This window comes from Lissotriton vulgaris, chromosome 8 (genome assembly GCF_964263255.1).
Source record: "Lissotriton vulgaris chromosome 8, aLisVul1.2, whole genome shotgun sequence".
In the NCBI taxonomy this organism is placed as follows: domain Eukaryota; kingdom Metazoa; phylum Chordata; class Amphibia; order Caudata; family Salamandridae; genus Lissotriton; species Lissotriton vulgaris.
In genome coordinates this window covers 360132716-360151922 of record NC_141696.1, presented here as the reverse complement: position 1 = coordinate 360151922, position 19207 = coordinate 360132716, and the positions used below count along the sequence as shown (strand labels likewise).

The 19207-nt window shown below is 44.1% G+C and overlaps 1 protein-coding gene across 4 annotated transcripts in view; it reads left to right on the top strand.

Moving 5' to 3' along the window:
* The window catches only part of USP9X (ubiquitin specific peptidase 9 X-linked), a 1749911-nt gene that overhangs the window by 186518 nt on the left and 1544186 nt on the right, over window positions 1-19207 (top strand). For all 4 annotated transcript variants that reach the window (XM_086934127.1, XM_086934125.1, XM_086934124.1 and 1 more), the window contains one exon: window positions 18914-19026. In XM_086934127.1, the coding sequence (XP_086790253.1) occupies window positions 18914-19026 (113 nt within the window). The remainder of the gene's footprint in view (window positions 1-18913; window positions 19027-19207) is intronic.

Genomic DNA, 19207 nt, shown 5'->3' with positions numbered 1-19207 from the left:
AAACATTAAATCTGGAAAATAATTAAAAAAAACTGCATGGTAAAATGGACAGCATCGAACGACTGATGTCCGAGATTGAACTAGTTAAAAAGGATGTCATGCACCTATTAGAACTGGTTTCCGAATCATAATTTACAAAGATTACAAATAAAATACTCAGCATAAAAACATCAACTAAGATACAGAAAGAAGGCTCTGGGACTCAAATCACAGCGGGCAAAAAGCATCCAAGATCCATGCCTTCTGTACCATCACATTGGAATGACTTGCCACCAGGCCAATCAAAAAGGACGGGAAAAGACGGTTCTGTAAATTTAACAACTACAGCCAAAGTAAATAGGCTGGAAACGATAGAAGGGCCAAAATCATTAACTAATAACTCTGTGGAAGTTCTGCATTTACCCCCAAAGGTGACCCCCTATGTGATTATTTTGGAAAATATACCTAAAACTAGGGGAACCAAAAGGGAATCATACGACGCATTAAAAAGTCAGGTTGTGCGTTGGATTTCAACTAAGTCTAAATTCAATATTAACTTACAACACAAGATTTTAATGTTGAGAAGAGTGAGTTGGGTAGGGAGCTCAAGGAAAACATGTCAGGGAGACTGTGTAGTAGTTAATTTTCGTAGCAGGGAACTGGTAGGAAACTGGTTAGATTTTTTCTGTAATTCCACAGCAGAATCCACTGCACATTTGGTGATCACATCCCCACTGTTCCACTTGGATATTTTTGTAGACCAAAAAAGAGCATTGTTACAATGAAATTAAATACTTGGGAAGGTATAATGTAATGGGAATTACTCCTACACTTAACAGATATACCCCACTAAGTAGTTGTAGCGATGTAGATGGACAGGTGATGGAAATATTTGGGCTACCAGTAAGTAGTCAGAAAGCCCCTTCCAAGTATAATAGCATACAGCATGATGGGTATTTACACTATGAAAATGATAGTAGGACTATTGTACAAAGGGATTGTGCTAGTCAACAAGTCCAGAGGTTTTCAGACTGTGAAAATAAAATGAGTACCACACAAGAGGATGATGTTTGTCACCTCCCTCAAGAAATTTTTTGTATAATGTCGTGGAATGTGGCAGGGGTAAAATATAAATTAAATAAAGAAGATTGGCAAAAAAAATGTGAGAACTGTGCTCTAATTTTATTCTGGGAAATGTGGCATACTGCATTATTTTTTTATAAATGCCTATCAAACTATATGTACATATGTAGAGAAGTGTGGCTCAATGGTTAGAGCGGCAGACCCTGATGCAGTAGTCTGGCCGGGACCAGGGTTCAATTCCCGCCTCGGCGGGTCTCGGGCTCAATTTCCTCGGACCTGATAATTCTCGCCTCGGTGTCTATTCTGATCATGAGCCCCACTCTGCACCTCTGGGCAATAGCTTGCTTAATCTCTACAACGTCCCCAACAATGCTGAGGATGCCTGACTTCACCTTGGGGGTGCCCAGGAGTGGGCTCCTCACAGGGAAAGGCAAGGAAGGGTTCCTCAGCGGTATTCGTACAAGCGCCGAGATGCCTACGGGTAGTCGTGCGCTATATAAGTGCGTAATTATCCTTTATCCTTATTATATGTCGGCCCCATCTAGAATGGGCCGCACAAAAAGTGGCTTAGCAGCCGCAATTCCAGTATCCTCTCCCCTCATTATAAATCGCGTCACAATTTTATCAATTACTTTATTTTAAAGTTGAGGCCAAACAGTCCATTCTTGTAGTTAATTTCTATAATAACATTTTTGATAATAAAAGATCTGGATGGTTTCATAAAAGGGATGAGGGGGGGTGATCATATGCTTATCTGGGCTGGTGACTTCAATATTGAAAAATATTTCATTGACAATTAACATTGACTTTGAAGCTTAATAATATGTCTCGGACTAAAAGAGGGAAGGCAGCTGATATTAACATCGAAATCCAAGGTAACAACGGAGTCTCAATAAAAAAATCTTATTGGGAAAAACAGCATGGTATTGATACCTGCCTAAATAGTTCCTCCATTAATTCTGATATTAGCGCCTTTTCTGATATTATTGTTGAAATAGCGGACGATGTAAAAATAAAAACAAAAGAATAAAGTGCGTAACCTAGATGGTTTAACCAGGAATGTTCAAGGTTAAATAAGGAATTAAAAATCACCTTAAATACAACACCCAGGAACAATTCTGAAATAAGTAACCTAAGTAGAAAGTATAAAACTGCCCTGGACCTTGGGAAAACTGAGATCCGAGAAGAGGCCTGGGACAAATTAATACAAGCTGCAACAACTTGTGATACAACCATATTTTGGAAAACCATTAACTATTCTTTTTTAGAGATATTTAAGCGGTAATGATAGATGTTTTAGTTTGATTAGAGGAATGGATAACAAATTTGAAGTTATTTTCAACCGAGCAGGTGCCATAATTATGCAGAAGGAAAAAGGTAACTTATTACAGTTGAGCCTGTTGGGTTACCCCGGCTAACCCTAGAAGAAATTAAAGGGGCACTTAATAGAAGTGTTAGTGGTAAAGCCACCGGACCTGATGTGGTCCCAGTCAATGTCTTTAAGCATGATATCGAATTTTGGTCACCTTTTCTACTGAACTTTAACGCAACCTTTGATGCAATGCTACCTACATCTTCGGTTGAAAGTATAATAGTTCCCATATTCAAACAAGCATTTGCAATGCAATAGGTCTCGCATTAGGAAAGTTTGAGCTATTGGTATTGTAAATGACAAATATTTTATTTATGTGTTGGTTTTGAAAATAGCGAAATGAATAGCTTTGTCATTTACAATGCCAATAGTTTTAACTTTCGCAAATGTGACACCTTTAGCATTTGTAATGCAATATGTGTTGTATTTACGTGATTTAGATGTATTGATATTATAAATAATAATGGCTTTTAATTTTTTTAATAATTAATACTTAGATAAAAGTTATTGTAATTTATAATGGCAATAGCTTTAACTTTTGTAAATAATTTTGTGAAGATTATGTTAAGTGTATTTTATTGTGACGAAAATACAAGAACAGAAGTGAAATATTAACATCTTTAATTACATTTGTAATAAAGCTTGAAACATTGAGAGCGCATATTTGAACCAGTTGTTGAATGGTTGCACAGATTGATGCTGTGGTGACGCTGAGTGATGTTGTGGCGTTCAGTGATGCTGTGGTAGCGCATAGTGATGTTGTGGTTCCCCTGAGTGATGTTGTGGTGCCCCTGAGGGATTCTGTGATGGTGCTGAGTGATGCTGTGGGGATGCGATAGATAGAGTGAGGGCGATAGATAGAGGGAGGGCGATAGATAGAGGGAGGGCGATAGATAGAGGGAGGGCGATAGATAGAGGGAGGGCGATAGATAGAGGGAGGGCGATCGATAGAGGGAGGGCGATAGATAGAGGGAGGGCGATAGATGGAGGGAGGGCGATAGATGGAGGGAGGGCCTCACGGCTTTTCTCACGGTCACGTGAGGCTGAAATGCGTCGGTGGAGTGTTTGTGAAGTGCTAATAAAGGCTTCTGAATAAGTATCCGGTTGTGCCGCCCTCCTTGTGTTCTAAAATTAAAATTCGGGCTCTGATCCAGCCTTGGGGCCGAGCACACACTGTGGAGCGCTCTCTTGCATCAAAAGGATCGTTTTTGTGTAAATATATATATATATATATATCGCGGCTCCTTTTCTTTCGTCTTAAGTAAAGAAAACAGCACTCACGGGAGTAGGATATTTTTTTATTAACCCATTATGAAAAGAAAAGAAAGCCCATTCAGGGCGAAAAATGTTTATATAATGTAGAAATATGTTGATACAATTTGTCGAGAAATATAGTATTTACAATGATGTGGAAGCCCATCCAGGGCGTAATGTGTAATACTGCTACATTGTTACATTTTAACCATTCCAATATGGCGAATACGGTGGGGAGGTGGCCCTGTTTCTATTTCAATTACAATGTATCACGTGAAGGGTATTTAAATACAAAAAAATGGCGCGTCAGTGTACCACTGACAAAGGCAGGAGCCGAAACGGGTCTGGTGCTCGAAGGGTCGAAACTAAAATTGTTGATCCTACTCCCGTGAGTGCTGTTTTCTTTACTTAAGACGACAGAAAAGGAGCCGCTATACTAGCGAGGTACGTCCCTCGCAACATGCACCCGTGCTGGAGTGCATGACCTGGCATAACGAGAAGCAGTAATCTATAAATGCCATGCACCGCCTCTACTAACAGGAAGATTGAGATTAACGGTCCGGGCAAGTCCGGAGCACCAACAATTACAATAGGAGAGGCGCACGAGGGAGAATGAGCAGGAGTGAAAAGAAATAAGGAAACAAGACTCTGTGTATATACAAACTAATACGACACTGACGTGCCATGTACAGTGATACAGACCGCCAGGAGGCGGCGGAAAATGCTTTCAAAAAACGCACACAAACAAGTGTGACAAAAAAGAAACACGAAGAAACGAAAGGGACAACAGTAACAGCGTCATCTCTATACAACAAACTGGAAAGACTGTTTGAACGCGAAATAAGAAAGTGGTGGGAAGCCACCTCGTTGCAGAACTATGTGGAAGTGAAACGGGTACCGAGGGGGCTGAGAGTATATACAGTCCCCGCGTACGAGAACCCAGACCCCCAACTACTAAAGGAATGGGCGGAATATACCAGCGAATTCTGCCAGGGACTACTGAAGCTGTTGATAAAATTTGCATGGAGTGACCATGGGAAGACACGAGAAGAAATAGTAGAGCTCGAAAAAGAAATAGAAGCATTGGGGGAAGATAAGAAAAAGCTGGAGGTATTAAAAGGTACCATGTCAAAACGACTAAAGGCATATGAGGATAAAATCAGGAAAAGGAAACAAGACAAATTTGAGAGAGACGAAGGAGACTATGAAACGGCAGGGTACTGACCTTCGCGAAACGATATGATGCACAAGTAAAAGCATTAAGATCCAAAAACAATGAGGGAGTAGCCACAAGAGGAGAAGAATCTGGGGACACCACAGAATCAGAAGTCTCCGAGAATGAAGAAGCACGTAAAGATAAAGGTGCAGTGGCAAGCTCAGAAACTAATAAACTCCCTTTTCGCGACGAGTTCCAAATCATAAGACACACGTCAAAGAGGCGGCAGGGGGAAACCCCCAGAACAACACCAACAACAAAGAAACGTCCTCGCGGAGGAGTGGAGAGTGGAGGAAAAAGCAATTACTCGACGCCGACAACTCGCAGCGCAAGGTACAACAAAAGGCGCTAATAGGAAATAATGGAAATGAACAAGGGAATAGCCTCACTATTGTGAATTTGTGCCAACGGGTCTTAACAACAGAAGAAGAACATGTATTGAAATTGTCTCTCCTTCTGCCCTTCCAAACCGCTGGAGTATACACAGACAAAAATAGATCTGTATAAGTTTTCAAGAAAGCTGAAATTGCATAAATTCTACAAAATGAGACCTAAGAAAACTATAACTCAAACCAAAAGGAGAGAGGAGACACAGGAAATTCGTGTAAGATGTCCCAGCACTGGAAGCAATGCAAGAATTAAGAGCAGAAGGGGCAAGCCAGCCTCAAAATCTATCACAGGTGAATATACCACAATGGGGAGGAGACACCAATTTCAAACCAGCATCTACATTTGTACCACAAATGCCGAATGACAATATTGATCTGTTCATAGAATCTGTCTCAAGAACTAAGAAAAATAGAGAAAAAAGGACCAACGAATAAACAGTGGAATTTAACAATGAAACATCATGAGGCAATAAAAAACTTACAAAGTGACAAGAAACTAATTATAAAGCCCTCTGATAAAGGGGGGAACGTTGTCCTACAAACATACGAATCCTACAATGAAGAAGTCCAAAGACAATTACAGGATGTGAAGTGTTACCGGAAAGTAGGGAGGAAAGACTACCAGGATAGCATTACAGAATGTCATGAAATGCTTAAAAAATGGTATGGCAAAGGAATAATTGAAACAGAGGAGTATTTATATCTGCGCTGCTTGAATCCAACAACACCCTGTTTCTACCACCTACCAAAGGTACACAAGGACAGTTTGAAGCCACCAGGACGTCCAATCGTAAGTGCCCAAGGGAGCCTTTTGGAACATTTATCCATTTATGTTGATTATTTTCTGATTGATCATGTGAAGAAGTTAAAGAGTTATATAAGAGACACGAAAGACTTATTGAGCAAGTTAGAAAATCTCACGTTAAGAGAAGAAGATTTACTCATAACCATGGATATCGCTAGTTTGTATACTAGCATAGGACATAAACATGGCATTGAAGCAGTGGAAAAAACTTTGTCAACGCAAGAGGCTAACTTTGCAGAACATAATGCTATTCTTTTGGACTTTCTTACCTTTAGTTTAAATATTAACATCTTTTTGTACCAAGACCAATACTATAAACAACTAGTGGGAGTAGCCATGGTTAGAGTTATTCACCCAGTTTTGCAAATATTTTTGTAGGATGGTGGGAAGAGAACGAGGCATGGAATCCCAAATATGCAGAATGGACACAACACATAGTGGTTTGGTACAGATATATAGACGATTTGATGATAATCCGGCGGGGATATAAAAGCAAAGCAGAAGAATATGTTGAAAAACTCAATGATACATGGGTATGTTTGCCACTGCTGTTTGAAAAATAAACTGCTTCATTGAAGAATTGGGGCTCGGCGTTTCTTCTTACTCAAAACGTAGGATTTTGGTGCTGGAATATTGAGGTTCGCAACCTGGCCGGAAGCCCGCCGTCGCAAGTGGCAGAGAGAAACTTGCGAAAGAGATTTGTTGAATATATATATATATATATATATATATATATATATATATATATATATATATATATATATATATATATATATGATGAGTCGTCCGCACAGAAAAATAAGCAGACCCAAAGTTTCTTGTGTAAACTTTAAAGTGCCTTTATTGTGCCCAGCATGTCCGCCATAACGCGTTTCACTTCCCTGAGAAGCTTGATCACATGACATGTTGCGAGTGATCAGGACTGCTATTTAAAGTGCTACTGCATTAGAGTAAATCACGTTCAGTGCATTACAGGCATAGACATGGAAAAGATACTATAAATGTAAGTGACTACTAGTGATACATGAATCTTAAATATCCATGGGGCAAATAACCATTAAATATTAAAAACCAAGATTCACCTTTGTAAAAAAATCACATTGTTGATTAAAATATCAAAGGTTCTAAAAATTACATTTTTTTTAAAGAATTGTTATTTGCAATGTTAATAGCTAAAACTTGCATAAATGCGTGACCTATTGCATTGCAAATGCTTGTTCTATCCTATATAATTTAGCTTTCTTTGATACACTTCCAATCTCTCTCTCTATTTCTTCCTTATCATTGCCCACTCCACTCCACTCCAGCTTTTTCCCTTCTTCTCACTGTCATTTCCATCTCCTGTACTTTTTTTTAATCCTCAGTCACCCCCTCCATTCCCCCTCCCCCCCCCCCCCCCCCCCAATCTGGACCTAAAAAGCGTTGTTAAGCGGCCAATATTGGCTGCTTCATGGCGCTATTTTCAAATCATCCAGTTATTCACCCCTCCTCCCCAGTTAGCCATCTCTCCACTCTCCCCCTCCTCCCACACCCCCCCACAACTACCCCACCTCATTGCCAAAGTTAAAACCTCTCCCAGGAGCAAGACTACTGGCTTTGCCAATGCTCCTTTCAGGTGAGCAAGGCTACTGTCATCATTTAACAGGTGTGCAAATTTGGTAAGAGAGTTCGAGCACAGTGATTAATAATTTTTAATTCAGTCATAAACAAACCAGCCCCTGGATCTATTACGAGGACATCCGTCCAGTTAATCTGGGATTGTTGTTTTTACACCAAAAACGAGATGCAATTATTTCAAATTGAATTGACAAGTATTTGTGTTCTAATATTGTACTTCGCTTTCATTAACCAGAATATATAACCATTCCTATTGCTCACAAAGTGACGTTTGAGGCTATATATAACAAATGAAATACAACAGTGTGTCGCTACGGAGGGAAGGCAGGTGGTGAGTTTGCGAAAACAGCGTTTCATCTAGAAAAACAATGCCCTCTTCTGCACATTAATAGGAGGTGAGTCTGGAGTATGTACGATTGTAGGCAGAAGTAAACCACTATCACGCCGCCCGGAACCCCAGAAGTGCTACTGGCAAACAGCGAGGCAATGTTCACTGGAAACCTCGCTTGTGGACGACGCTGGCCCGCCACCATATATCACAGGAACACGAGGAAGGAGAGGCACACGTCTATTCCTGACTGTGGAATTGTAGTGTCTGCTGCTGCTGCCTGGGAGCGCTCCATCTGCCTCAACATGGTAAATGTGTGTGATGGGCCCGCAACTAATAAATGACCTAAAAATCTGCCGTGAGTAAAGGTAGAATGCCATTGGAACACATGAGCAGGTTTTAATGGAAGAAGGCTTACCTCTAAGGCAAAGCAAAATAGAGTACACTACAGAAGGGTGCACAGGGTCCCAAGGGGCATCGGAATTGAGCTGGACTAACGGGTCTGAAACAATAAAGAATGGAGTTCAGGCACAAACATTTGCAGAAAAATTGCTGAAATGGAAAAGAAACACGGGCAGGGTCTTACACGGGCGTCTCAAATGAGACGTAGTCACTGAGAACTGTCAGAAAGTGCTACGATTGGAACGTGTACTATAGGGGCCAAAACGATACTGCCTAATTAAGAGAAATTTTCTGAAAGACAATAGATACAGGGAATCAAAGGAGAGAAATAGACGCAGAGTCTAATGGTGAAAATTACTACAGAGATAGGACAGTACTTACTTATGTGTCTTGACAAAGTCACAAAATCTAGGTCAACAAGAAAGGCTGAACGTCCACCAAGTAGTCAGTGAAAATCAACTATAAGCTACAAAACAACAAGCCGTGAGCATGCACACTCCCGAACTTCCGGTTTCGGGGTGTGCACGCTCACTGCTGTCGTGGGGCGGGACTTCCGTCTTTGCGAGAAGCCTGCGCCCACTGAGTGAATGGCCCAGAGGAGCGGTGGCAGCAGAAGTCAGGAGTGGCGGCTGAGGCCACCGATGCGGTAAGTGGGGTTTGGGGGTGCTTGGCACGTGTGTGTGTGTGTCTGCGCGTGTGTGAGTGTGTGTGTGTGTGTCTGTGTGTGTGTGTGTGTGTGTGTGTGGGCGCGCGTGCCTTCGGCCGGCCTGCGTAAGCGCGTCCACAGAGCCTGGTCAGCTCGTGCACCGATCTATCTCCCTTGAGGAGCAACTCTGCGACAATAGGTCTTCAGAGCGAGACCTAAAAAGGGGATAGAGGGAATGCTAAGTGTTATCGTCCCAGATCTCTCCTTGACTCTTACTCCGAATTGATGAGGAGAGTCCTGCTGGGAAGACTAGAAATCTGGGCCTCTGAGAACAACATACTATCAGAGGCCCAGTATGGGTTTAGGAGAGGTATTGGGACGATAGAACAATGTGTAAACTTGGTTCATTTGGTAGGAAAATATACCCTAGCAAAGGAAGGGTCCCCACACCTCTGATTTGTCGATCTCACCAGTGCCTTTGACCTGGTAAACCACGATAAACTGTGGCAAATACTGGTTGAGCTAGGGGCCCCCAAAGATATGGTTATTTACTTGTCCCAGATTTATACCTTTCTACTATCCAGAGTTCGGTTTGGTATAAAGGGTATATGTACGCCGGACTTTAGGTTGACTCTGGGATAAGACAGGGGTGTGTCTTGGCTCCTCTTCTATTTTCATTATATATAAATAATGTTGACTCTTTTTTTGCAGAACCTAAAGGCCGATGTCCCAAAGGTAGGTGCTCGTCACACCCCAGTACTCCTTTATGCGGACAATGCCGTCCTTATTTCAAGGACGGCAAATGGCCTGAAATGTTTGATAGAAAAATGTGCTCATTTCAGGACCGAAAAGGATTTAAAGCTGAATTTAACAAATACTTTCGTCATGACCTGTGGTAAAGACAGAACAAGGATTAAAAAGCATTATGTGGGCGGCACTGTAATTGATAGTTTTATGTATCTGGGCTTACTTTTTAACGAAAATGGTACATGTGGTTTGCATATTAATTTATCTAATTTAAAATGTATACGAACAGTAGAGGGTATATTTAGATTTTCTACAAAAATAGGAAATCAACCGATAAGGAAAATGCTCACCCTATATAGAAGCAAAGCTATCACAACTACATGCTATGGTGCAGCTCTATGGGGAAGAACTAATACTGTAACCTTCCAACTACACGAAAACAAGTTTTTAAAACGTTTGCTAGCAGTTCCAAGCTCGACATTTAATTGTCTAGTTCACAGAGAATTGTCTGTTTCCTATATTAGCGATTTTATAAGAACAGCTGGTCTTACTGTATGGCATGGGATATGGACGAGAGAAGAAGCAAAGTTTACTAAGAGTATAATACTGGATTGTTTGGCTTTAGATAATAGACAAATGCTGTGGCTTGAATATATTTAAACTTTACTAATAAGCTGTAAATTAACTCTAGAGCGTAAAGAACCAATGTCTATACAAGTGTATAGTAAAACAGAATTGAAAACAAGGCTTATTACCTCCATGGGTTTGGTAAGGGATGGTGAATCGAGTACGGAACAAGTATGATCTATTACTATGAGCTCCCACTTTTTATGGGTATACAACCCTATTTCATTAAAGTAACAAATACCCAACATGGGTTCTTTTTAACAAGATTAAGACTCTGTCCCCCACACTATCTAGTTGCATTCCCTAAGTCCAGGAAAAGGTATCATATTTTACCAAATAGCCCATGTGATGGAAAATCTCCTCAATCCAAGCTGCATTTTTTATTATTTTGTAATTTTTATAGGGACATTTGTAAACTTGTTTTGAAACCTCTTTTTTTTAGCAAACAAATCGTGTTATAAACAAGCTTTTAATTTTATCTGTAGCTTGGAGAATGATTAAATCATGACGCTGCTTGCAGTTTTATACAAATGTCTTTTAAGAGAAGAAAGACCTACTCCAATTGAGGGGCATTAACTTATGAACATTATCATGATTGAAGTTGGAGTCATAAGGCCCTTTATCCAAATGTATGATATATGGAATTGAACGCACTATACGCACCTGCGAGAAGCTTTTTAAGACTAATGATTTTAAAAGATTTTAATGAAACTTTATTATATTGATTTCCTTGGACTAATAATTAAAAAATGGACTGTATTTTTGTAAATAATTGTGAGGATGGGCAAGTAACATGTCTTTTATTATTGTTATTAGAATGCTTTTATGGTCATGTATAATGCACTGAATAAAGCTTTTTTTTATTTGGTTTGATTTGATTTCACTTTCTGCAAACTCATTGTATTGGATTAGGTGTTTTGTGATGCTACCCAGAATATCTGCACAATGTATACGGTTGTATTAGTCTTCTAATAGGTTTTTTTTCTTCTACGTTCTGCAGTTGTGTACGTATGTCCCTCAATATACCTGCTTTCTTACTAATGCAGATACCTCTTATTGTAGCCTTAAAGGCTTCCCATAACGTACCCGCATTATTCACTGATCTCCCATTCATGTTGAAGTATTCTGTTATGGTCTCTTTAATGGCCTATATATATTGAATCTAATAAGGCTATGGTGTTGAACCTCCATATGTACTGCGGGGATATATGCGCTGGGATATCGAAGGTCATTGTCACCTGTTTGTGATCAGATAGTGTCTTGAGTAGGTGTTGACCCTCATTCACCCAGTTACTAGCTCCCCCTGTTGCCAGGTAGTAGTCTAGCCAGGACTAACTGGCATGTACTGTTGACGTGTATGTGCCTTCTTGCTTCTTTGATTGTGGAGTCGCCATATATCTACCATATGGAATTAATCCATACCGTCCAGTATCACCGTAGCGGCTTGCTAGTGTTGTCCTGTAGTTATTGATCTGTCATTGGTAACATCCAATGTTACATTTAAGTCTCCACCCCATAGTATCTCAGTCTGTGGAAGTGCTCTCAATTTATTCCGTATAGTTGTGTAAAACCCAGGATCATCTGTGGTGGGACAGTGTGTGTTCAGTCACCACTCTGGAGCCATGCAGTATTCCAATTAGAATTATATACCTGCCCTGATTGTCAGTTATTGTGTTTTCTACACTGAATTGTACTCCCCCCCCTTTTTAACCCCTTCGCTGCGGCGGCTATTCCGCCGCAGCGCTAAGGGGGAGGCGGGGCCGCGTGGTGGTCCCGTGCTCGTGACGGAAACGCTTCGTCACGGCCCGCGGGTGAGCTGTGCTTGTGACTGAACGGTTCCGTCACGGCCCGCCCTCTCTTCAGAATGTCAGTGCAGGCGCGGAATTCGCGCCGCGCAGGCACGTCGAGCGGGCCGTGACGGAACCGTTCTGTCACCAGCACAGCCCATCCGAGGCTCGTGACGGAACGGTTCCGTCACGAGCACGGGACCGCCACGCGGCCCCGCCTCCCCCTTAGCGCTGCGGCGGAATAGCCGCCGCAGCGAAGGGATTAAAAAGGGGGGTTAATCCCGATCATGACACCTCTAGAATAAGATTTATTTAATTAATTTATTTATTTTAAGAGTTTTATATAGTGCTGGCTAGACCCGGCGGTATCAGAGCGCTTTACATGAGGTTCCACAAAATTACAAGATTACATCAGTTCCAATTTACATCAGTTGCTAGACAAACAATTACAAGAGCATAGAAAACTAGATAAGTGATGTGTAGAGGGGAAGGGGGTAAGGGTAAAGGGGTGGGAGGGAGATACGGCAGAAAGATGAAGGAAAGTCTGCCCAACGTTCGGCTGGGTAGGTGTCGGTCGAGGGGGTAGTCATAACACCCATCTCCTCTATAGCGATCAGGTAGTTCCACCGGGCTTTGGCCAAATAGCTAGGTCTCAATGGGAAACATTTAAAGAACATGGAGGGCAAAATAGATGGAGCGTAGAGGGAAGGGGACAGGGAAGGTGAGAAAGGGAGGATAGGGGAAGAGACAACAAGGAGAGACGAAATGAAATCTGTCTAAAGTCCGACTGGGTAGGTGACGACCAAGGAGGGAGTCCACGGCCCATCTCCCCTATAGCTAAACCAAGTAGCTCCATTGGGCATCAGACAAAATAGTTCAGTCTCAATACATTGAGAGAGGACAGAAGGAGAGACCTAAATAGAGGGAGGATGCGGGAAGAGACGACAGGAGAGGCGAAAGGAAATCTGGCTAAAGACCGACTGGGTAGGTGACGTCCAAGGAGGGAATCTCCGACCTGTCTCCCCTATAGCTAATCCAGGTAGCTCCATCGGGCATCAGACAAAATAGCTAGATCTCATATGACGAGGGAGAATTCACAGGTAAACAGAGTGGGGACTAGGGCCAGGACAGGTGAGGGCAGAGGTCAGTAGCAGGAAAGTGGAGAGGAGTAGAGCTGGGAGGGGTAGGGGGTAGGTAGTTCGGTAAAAGTTCCCATGGATCTGCTTTGAGTCATTCAAAAAGCAGGTCCGTTCCTTCTCAGGCGCCATTTTGAGGTTAAAACGCCGGGTGAGATTTTCGCCAGTAACCTTGTGTTGCTACGACTGGTCGGAACGGCGGCCACAGCGTCAGATGCTCCCGACCATCCGATGTCCGGAGATGGTTAAAATAGTTGTTTAGGTGGGGTATTAAGCGCCTCACTTAGTTGCTTGTTTGTTGATGCACGCTCCTCCTATGTACACCACAATTTCCAGTCTCCCTCTGTAATAGCTTACTCACTCCCAGTTGTGGTTGTGACTGAGATTGTGGCTAAGAATGTGGTCGAGGTGGAGGGTTGGTTACGGGTCAGTAGTCAGTAATTCAGTGTTTGCGGGGGTGCGATCCACTGCTTTGTTGCCAAGTGCGCAGCTCTCTGTGGGGCGCCTTAGCCTGTCAGCGCACGCTTCCCAGAATGCGCGATTCCTTTGGGCATCTGGGGATACCCAATGTGTTCCGGGCAAGGTTTTTCATCTGACGCAGGGCCGGGATCAGTCTCTCAGAGTTTCAGGGGGTTGTGATGGCCGGGGCTCAGTAATTTGGTCGCTGCCGGCTTGGTCTGTCTGGCCTTCCCCTGACTCTGGGCCCCCTTCGTACTTCGCACCCCTCTTTCCTCTCTCCCCCGCTCACCTCTGGTGCTTTTTTGCTGCGTCTTCCACGGTGGTGTCTCTACTGGCTTGCCGTGATTCACTGCCCTCCTCCACTCCTTTTCACGCTCAGGCACTTTGTATATCTCGGGCATCTTGCCCTCCGCCATCTTGGTAAAATCAAAAGGTATGCAAAATATGCGTGCTTGAATATTGTTTCCGTAAATGCAAGATGCACCCCCTGCTATCCCTGAGATTTACAGGTTATGCACAAGCACTCCTAGAAAATGGGATCTCGGACAGCGTGAGGCCAACGTACAGATAATTATACAATGACCAAATAGCTTCACGTGTCAGCGCTAAAAGCACTGTTACTTGAATGTATGCATTATTTCCTGTTGAAGAAGCAATTCTTATATCGGCCCCTCTCCTCCCTATCCCATTTTCAGTTTGTTTAGTTAGGTGGGTCTCTTGCAACATAGCTATTGCTACCTGGTGTCTGTGTAGGTATGCCAATATTTGCTGGATTTTTCTCGGGTCATTCAAGACCCTCACATTCCAGGTAATCCTTTTTAGTGTTGCGGGTCGCTTTTGGCTACGCATGTGTATATCTATGGCACACATGTTTCCGTACGTTTGTCCTTACTACTGTGCATGTATCGTTCCCTTGCAATTTGTGACCTTTTATAACAATGGCCAATAAAACAAAAAATCCCCCACCCCCACACTCTAGCATCCCAATTATGCCAGGGAATCTCCCATGAAACACAGCAACACTTTTGCATTTAGTGTGACATGACTTTGCCCCTACCCATGCATTCGCAGATTCAAACTGCTAAGAGAATATAAAGCTCATCACAGAGTTGGTCCAAGAGGTGGAAGGGGGCAGCTATGATCTACATCAAGAAAATAATTCAGAGGCGTTGGTGGTTCCTCTCCTCAAACCAGGCCGAGACTCGTCTGACCCGGGGTCCTACCGTCCCCTTTCAATGCTGACGGTGGACTACAAAATATTGAGCAGCATCTTGGCCTCGAGGCTGCTGGGACATATGAGTTCCCTAGTGCATGAAGACCAAGCCGGTTTCATCCCGCGGCGGAATACGACTATGAACATCCGAAGGTTGTTCCGCTTGCTTGGGGAACCATTCGTGGATGCCCCGTCCCCGGTAGTCTTGTCGGTGGACCTGGAGAAGGCTTTTGATAGCCTGGAGTGGGACTACCTATGCACGGTATTACGGAAATTCTGCCTCGGGGAGGGATTTGTCAAATGGACAGCAGTCCTCTACGCTTCCGCTTCGGCCAGGGTTAGATCGGGCCCTTTGATTTCATCGCGATATCCGGTGGAGCGTGGCACGCGGCAGGGGTGCTCCTTATCCCCGCTTCTTTTTGCACTAGCGGTAGAGCCACTAGCGATGCATCTTCGCTCGGGAGCCCACTATACGGGCTTATGGACAGCGGCGGGCCCGCATTACGTCTAGCTCTATGCGGACGACCTGTTGCTCTTCCTGGAGGATCCGGTCGACGCGTTGCGGGGAGCGGAATTAGCGCTAACGGAGTTCGGAGCGGTCTCAGGCCTCCAAGTGAATTGGTCTAAGACCTGCCTCTTCCCGATGCGTAGGGGTACCCCCACTCCTGCGCTAAGTAAGGAGATCAGATGGGAGCCCGACTGCTTTAAATACCTTGGGGTATTTGTGTACCACGACCAACCCGACCTCCTAGATGGAAACATTGCCCGTTGCATGCGAGCACTCCGAGGTAGCATGGACTTTTGGGCCACGCTGCCGCTCTCCGTGGCGGGACGCATCGCCCTGCTCAAAATGGTGGCGCTCCCCCGACTATTGTATTACTTTCGGACTTTGCCGATCTGGGTCCCACCGGCCACGTTTCGTCGCTTGCGTTCTATGGTGGTCGGGTTCCTTTGGGGAACGGGCCGGCGGCGGGTGGCCCTCAATACCCTGATGAGGCCGAGGGACGAGGGGGGGCTCGCTGTGCCGGACTTCGAGAAGTATTACCTAGCGGCGCAGCTCCAGACCTACACCCAGGGAGTTCAGAGGCCCGGAGGACGGTAGAGGGACGGGTATGGCCAGGCACGTCCTCTCCTTTATCGCGCTGCGACAGCGCTTAGTCCTACGGGACCTGTCGATGGAGGAGCGGACTATCCGACTCTGTTGGAATCGGGCTCATAACAGAGGTCGCCTACGGACGCCATATGCGCCTGAAATACCATTGGGGATGCTGACTGCCCTCCCCCACGGAGGAGATTGGTCACGACTGGCGGACTGGGAGGATTCCGGTTTACAGCTCGTCGGGGACCTGTACGAGGACGGAGCGCTCCTGTCCTTTCAGGATCTCATTGACCGCTTTGGGATCCCCCGGGGCGACTTTCTGCTGCACTCGGCCATTGTGCGAGTGATCCAGGCGCACTGGCAAAACGGGCTAGAGGAACCTCAATTGTCTCAGGTGTGCCAGTACGTAATGATGTCGGCGGGCACGGTGAAGGCGGTCACTTGCCTCTACGGCAGATTGATTGCCGAGGGGTTGGTTCCTCTCGCCACACTGAAGTCCCGCTGGGAAGAGGACATTGGTAGGGAGATCCCGGAGACGACCTGGTCCCAGCTGGTGAGGCGTGCCTGGAAGGGTACACGTGGCGCCCGTTTCCAACTGGTCCACTATTATGTTCTCCATAGAGCGTACCTGACCCCGGTAAAGATCAGGCGTTATTTTGCCACGGCTTCGGCGGAATGCCCTAGGTGCCCGGCTCAGGAGGCGGACCTCCTACACATGCTATGGGCCTGTCCAGGACTGACGTCCTACTGGCAGGAGGTGGCGACGACTTTGGAAGAGGTGACGGGGAGGCACTTATCATTCGATGTGGCGGTAGGGCTCTTGCACTGGTTCCCCCATACCCCCCGGAATAAAATCACCAGTAAATTTATCGACCTGGGGCTCCTACTTGCTAAGCGAGAGGTGACCAGGAACTGGAAGGCACGAGCTGGTCCTACAGGCAGCAGATGGCACAGTGAGCTTTTGAAATGGGCGGCGGGTGAGAGCGCGCTGCGATATCAGTTGGCTTGGAGGCAGGGCAATGAGAAGGCGCAGGAGGCCGCGTTAGAATGGGAAACGCTGGTGCAGGCCCTCAGAGATTATTGTACCCCCAGCGACTCCGGAAGTGAAGAAGCAACTCGACCCGAGTCCCGTTAAACATTAGCATTGACAGCACTATTACCTTCCCCGTGGGTCAAGCAGTGGATTCTATGTTGATGAGCTCCCTGGCGCTGATGGTGGGGGGGGGGGGGGGGGGGGGGGGAGGGGGGGGTTTCACAGTAATTGGGAATTTTGAGGGGGGGGTTCTTTTTGAGGTTTTGGGTTTGTTTAGAAAAGCAGATGACGGACAGTGTGTTATCCGGACCAGCTCCAGCATCCTACTGACCCCAGCTGCATTTGCCGCCCAACCCCAGGGATATGGGCTGATTGGCTGTATAGCAACGTTATGGAAGGGGGTCGGTGGGCTATACCTTGTATAAGTTGTTTATAATACGATACTGGTCGCTACTGTATTGTTTTACTGATTCCTGCAATAAAAATATATTTAAAAAAAAAAAAAAAATCAAGAAAATAATTCAGTTTGACCCTTGGTCTCGACAGCAACTTTTGGATCTCGAAAATAACGTGGCTGATGGAAACATCACTGCGACGCCCATTCTATCTAGGCTTTTTATTGCTATACATTGTAGCTTTTAGGTCTTGAAGTGCTCTGGGGCTGACATCCTGTGTCGTCGAAGCTGGAGCCTCCACATTGCGTGATGTGTCCCTAAACAGTTGCCCTTTACATCTGCGAGGTTTTACAATGTATCATTTCACCTCGAAGGATGGAGCAAAAGTCTCACATGGTTGGGGACATTTTGATTTTATTTACGTACTAGAGCAAGATTTGCTACCTTAGTGATTGTAATATCAGCAGACAGAGCTCTTTCACGTTTTTTTTAGACGTTAACATGACTGATTTTATTTAGACAGCGCGAAACAAACAAGTACAAGGCTATTCTTAATTTTTCGGTAGTAATGATGGCATCAGGCAAGGAAACCTGTACGCACCTACAAGATGGGTGATGTATGCCATCGTGAGTTAATCACTTCAGGACATACTTCGTCCACTAGGAATGCCAGCTCATGCTAGCTCACAGTCTGTATTGTTTGTTGCCTCTCGTAGACGATTTCAGTTAGATGATTTGTAAAGCAAGCTACTTCGCTGGCTGATCAAGGATTTGCTTTTTTAATATTATTTCTGGGATGCCATCTTCAGGACGATGCTGGCTATGGCCAGACTCTGTTGTAGAATAATTGATAAAGTATTGCTAATGTACATTTGCCTCCAATGTGTAGGAGATTGTTGAGAAACGAGGATGCAAGTTTTTGACTGGATGGTGCCGTGCGCCTTCTCTTGTTTCTCAGCTTTGCTTTCTAAACTTTAAAAGTCCTTGTACCAGGACAACAGCTTTTGTATCATTCAATTGCAGGACTTTTCATTCACATGCCTATAATAAAGGGACAAAAATAGTGACTGTGGTGAGTAGGTTGTTTTTATCACCATCTAGAGAATTATTCGCAGAACATTGTAAAACCGTTATGGATGGTTAGGTTATCCTCCTTTGTTTCAGTGACAGTGTTCACCGTCTTACTTTATTTAAGGATTTAAAATTATATTAAACAAGTGTAGTGCTTAAAAAGTCAGAAGAACTCGTAATTATTTGATTAATGGCTGTCATTTGGAAAAAATGGCTTTGAAATTAACACCACAATTATTTTATATTTGTCTTTAGGTCTTGATGTAAAAAGTGAAGCTTGCCAGAGATTTTTTCGAGATGGGCTGACAATATCATTTACCAAAATTCTCACTGATGAAGCAGTAAGTGGTTGGAAGTTTGAGATACATGTAAGTATTTAATATATTTTGTCAAGTAAAGTTTTTGTGTGTATACGGACCCTAAGAGATCAGGGAGTGCTTTAAAAAGTTTTTCGCATTTGGTGCAAACCGATCTCTGAGACACACACATTAGCAGTATAAACAAGCATTTGCATTGCAATAGGTCTCGCATTATTAAAGTTTGAAAGAA